Source organism: Bidens hawaiensis, unplaced genomic scaffold, assembly GCF_021521415.1.
Source record: "Bidens hawaiensis isolate Kalapana, Puna unplaced genomic scaffold, B.hawaiensis_p1.1 tig00047393_1, whole genome shotgun sequence".
NCBI lineage: Eukaryota > Viridiplantae > Streptophyta > Magnoliopsida > Asterales > Asteraceae > Bidens > Bidens hawaiensis.
The window spans coordinates 95,852-100,596 of record NW_027498458.1 but is presented as its reverse complement, the minus strand read 5'-3'; the positions used below and the strand labels follow the sequence as shown (position 1 = coordinate 100,596).

Genomic DNA, 4,745 nt, shown 5'->3' with positions numbered 1-4,745 from the left:
GGAACCGCTTGGCCTTCGGTGGTGATTTGGATCTCTTTATTGCCATTTACCCCACTAAAGTCACAATGGAGATACTCGGTCTTGGAGCGACTAATTCTTAGGCCTTTCCTCTCTAAAGTCACTCACAATTCCTCTAGCCTTATGTTTATATCTTGTTTACTCTCAGCAACTAGCACAATATCGTCTGCGAAGATCATGCACCACGGGATTATCTCTTGGATCGACTTTGACTGCTTACCTAAGACTACTGCAAAAAGAAAGGGGCTCAATGCTGAACCAACCTATATATAATAAAATAGAGTTTAAAGAAAAGTGAATAATTTAATCATGTTATATATATAATATAAATGGAGTGTAAAATTAAAGTGAATAATTGTTGATCTATGACATAGTTATTAGTTTTGAGGGAAAAGGTTTTACCACAAACTGGTACATGTCCACAGTTATTTTACTTTATTAGAATCAGATAAATATTTTAATCAACCCAAATAATACACGATTTTATTCGATCTATGTAATACACGAGTTTATTCATTACATGACCGCATAACTTAATTAACCTTTTTGTTACCAATCAACTTTAAATACCAAGTGACTGACTTGATTAACCAACTGAAATAGACACATGATTTGTGCTGCATTCTCATTCTAGGACAACATTTTGTTCTGGTCCCTAACCTCAGGTCCCAATTATCGACCGAAACGCGAAAAACACGCGATATTTGTATACACAAATCAATAATTCATTCATTTCCACCAACATAAAAATAAGTAAAAGAAGATACAAAGACTCAACTGAATACACAAGAAATGAATCATAAAAATACAAATTAATATCTCCAAGTCTCTACAATTTCATCATCGCTTAAACGTATTCTCTTTGCTTTTTTTTTTTTCGTTTTTCTGTTGTTATTTTTCCTGACACCTCTATTTGTTTCCTACTCAAGAACTGGCTCCTTCATCAGTTCCATATTTGAACACGCAGAAGCAGCGCAAAAACAAAACACGACTCTCCTGCTAATATTACAACCTTTGAAGCTATCTGTACAACCCTCCAATATTCCACTTATATCCGAACCGGCATTCCAAAATTCTGGAACGTTCTAATCTCCCCACGCAACCCAGCCGTCACGATAACCATCCCCCACGCTGACTTTCCCGCAGTCAACCCGTTTGAAAAGTCAACGCTGGCCCGCGGACTCGGGTTCTTGGAACCCATTACAAGCTTTTCCTCGGGCCATGTAGCCGATATCCTATCGAAAAAGTACCCGTTTGACGCGCTCAATATGGTCCCGTGAAGCGGGCTGCTAATTAGTGACCCATCTATTCGGTTCGTTTCGTCTTCAGGTGTGGGAGGATGGTTAGCCGTTGACGCCTCCTCGTTGACTAACCGTTCGTGGTCAGCAGCGGGTTCGGTTGACCCAAACCCCCAGCAGGTGTCGGTGATACCGGGCCATGGGATAGCCATTGACACGTCTTGACAGTGGAAGTGCTCGTATGATTGAGTCACGGTTACGCCTTTGGTTCGGGTGGCTCGTGAGTCAGCTTCGTTTTTCCAGATGTACACGTTGGAATCCTCGCTGGCACACACCACATATCGCCCGTTTGCTGACAAGCAGGCCGAGATTTGGCTGTTTGTGTTGCAAAAACCTGTGATAATATAACACATCAATATATATAACATTATAACAAAATATATTATAATTTTTTTAAAAATATGAAATGTTCGGTGTACATCGTTACCTTTAAATTTGTGGATCAGGTCAACACCTTCAACGACACGAATACGTGAGTCTGCAGATGTTATTAGCACTTCTGTTGAACTCCCGGGAGCAAACTACATTTCAAAATATGCATTTTAATCAGCAATGTATTTAAAAAAAACAACAAAATAATATCAAAAACGAACTGTAAAAACAAAACCGTTGTATCACCTGAAAACCGGTTATTTTTTTATGATGTGGCTTTTTCTTCTTATTCTGCAGGTTGATCTGACTCTTCTGCTGCAATCTATTTTCTGGAAAAAAAAACAGAAATTAATTAGAATATAAACAGAAAAGAAAACACCAAAGATAACAACAAATATTCGTACCGGTTGTATTGTATAAATGACAGCTCCCCTTGTAAGAACCGACTAGTGCACCCTTAATTAAAAATAAATAAAACAAAAAATAAAAAAGGTGATTCGGAAATTCATATATTAATTAATTAAATTTGGCATATAAATAAAAACCATTGCCTATGATAATAATTACAATAATCAAACATGGTTCAATGTTTACCTGACCATCGGGAGTATAACACGCAGCAGTGACCATTTCATGCAAATCATTCCAATCAACAACTTGTCGATCGGGAATACTCCATATTCGAACCTTGGAATCTAAAGATCCGCTTATGAAATATCTATCATCAACAGGATTAAACTGTATGCAAGTCACTGTATCATAAAATACGAAAAAACAATAAAGAAACATCCTTTTTAAGTAATATCAATGCAGACTAACTTGGATTAAACTTTTATTACCATAATCACTATGAGAAAAGACCTTTAAACATGTCTTGCTAGATAACCGCCATAACCGTACGGTTTTATCCATCGATGACGAAAGCAAATGCTGAGATTATATTATTACAAAAGCACAAACTAAATTATAAAAACCTTAACATATACAAAAAAATTTCGATAATCAAAATCACAAATGCGTATAACAATATGTTGATATCTAACCTGAGATTTGGACCACGAAAGATCAAGAACGTCTTCAAGATGACCATTAAAAGAACAAATTGGTTTTTCCGAAAGTGCGAAAACAGTATCCGGAACAACAATCGGATCCAAACTGATAGATTTTCTGCTAATAGACAACCGACCCCTTCGTTTCCTTTCGGGCACGTTTTCCAAATTCGATAACGAAGTTGGTTCGGGTGACCCGTTCGACATCAACAACACATTCAAATTCCCGTCTTCTTTATCAAACAAAAGATCGCCTTTTCGTTCCGTGCTACCAACTTGCCAAACATGAATCAAACAATCCTCACCCGCGCTTGCAAGATACTTACCGTCCAAACTAAACTTAATGGTCCAGATTGACCCAGTATGAGCTTGAATCTCTTGGCTTTTAAACAAGCCCGTTAGATCTTTACAAGACTTCCCATACTGTCTAACCCGTACCTTCTCCGGCCCGTGAAAAGAACCGTCTTGACTATCGTCCGTTGCCGAGCTGGACCGTCTCCCGCCTTTCTCCGACGACGTGTCTTTCTCATCACTGCTTCGTCTTTCTTTGTGACCCGTAACCGAACTGGCCACATTCTTGATACTTTTCAACCAACTTCCTTTCTTCTTCGACTTCGATCCGCTCCCACTATTATCACCACCATTCAAATCCGGTAACTCGTTCCCACCAGTTTCGAAATTCTGCCGTCTCATCAGCTCTTGAACGATCGGCGAATGCCCGACACACATTTCAAGTTCTTCAATCGTTAAATGCTTTCCCGTACCTACTTCCTTCAAATTTACCTCCTTCACCACAAACTCCTTTCCGTTATCCAAATTCTTAATCGTACACACCGCATCATCTTCTTCATTATCATCATTCCCATCATTATGAGCCCGACCCAAACTCACATCCAAATCCATCTCCGCCACCGCAACATCATCACATCCATTCACATTCAAATTCATAACAATCTCATCGCTACGCCTAATGTGTTTACCCGACGGAGGCTTACTCGGCGACACACCATTCACATTGATCACATTATTATTTACACTCTCTAAATCAACCTCTCCACAAGAACTCAAATTGGGGTTCGAAACCGAACCCGTATCCGAATTGGGTTTCGAAACCGAACCCGAAACCGAATTGGGTTTCGAAACCAAACCCGAATCCGAACTGGGTTTTTCAACCGAACCCAAATCCAAACTGGGTTTAAGTTTACAATCACAATACTCATGATCCGCAGACTTAGATCGAACAATTACAGGCTTAAAATCACTAAAACCAACAATTTCTTGAACATCTAAACAATCAGCCGAGACAGATTTACCGAATTTCAGGTCACCGGAGTTGAAACCCACGTCTTGATCGGCGGCAAGAGCCACCTGCCGGAGCCACCGCCGCCGCCGTTCCTCCACCGACGTGGGTTGCGAGATCCACACGTCGTAGTTGCCAGAAACCCTAGCCACCGGCAACCGTTGAAACCCTTTAAACCCAACATTATTATTATTATTAATATTATTATTAGTGAAATAATCTGGATCTAATAATAAGTTGTTGCTGACGTCAGCGTCGTCGTCATCATCGGAACAAGAAGAAGAAGAGCAAGTGGTTGAAGATAATATCCGATCAAGAGAGTCGTGGAAGCAGTCGTCGACGGCGTTATCCTCTCCGTTATCTTCGTTAACGGAGTTGCTCATCGTTCGGGCATTCCCATCGGAAAATGAAAATGCCCGCCGGAAAAAGATGAACGGCTGAGATGAGATCTAACGGAGGATGGACGGATGGTAAACAAACAAACAAAACGGTGTCGTGTTGGTAATGGGAAGAAGAGAGGAAGAGAGTTTGGGATTGGTTTGGTTTTGGTTTGGGTTGTGTTTGGTTGGGTTTATGTTATTATGTTATGTTTTGTGTGTGTGATGACTACTACCACTAGTATATAATATCTACTTACAATAATAATAAATAAATATTATTAATTTTGGGAAAAAATAATTAAAAAAAAAATGTGAATATAGAATATAG

At 39.4% G+C, this 4,745-nt stretch overlaps 1 protein-coding gene across 1 annotated transcript; it reads right to left on the bottom strand.

Moving 5' to 3' along the window:
- Positions 1-926: 926 nt before the first annotated feature.
- LOC143596946 (uncharacterized) lies at positions 927-3,696 on the bottom strand. The gene is made up of 7 exons (XM_077075593.1): positions 2,732-3,696; positions 2,528-2,618; positions 2,283-2,440; positions 2,093-2,144; positions 1,935-2,017; positions 1,744-1,837; positions 927-1,650 (listed from the first exon to the last, which is right to left on the bottom strand). The coding sequence occupies exons 1-7, from the start codon at positions 3,683-3,685 to the stop codon at positions 1,067-1,069; spliced, it is 2,016 nt and encodes a 671-aa protein (XP_076931708.1). The 5' UTR covers positions 3,686-3,696; the 3' UTR covers positions 927-1,066.
- Between the last annotated feature and the right edge of the window lie 1,049 nt (positions 3,697-4,745).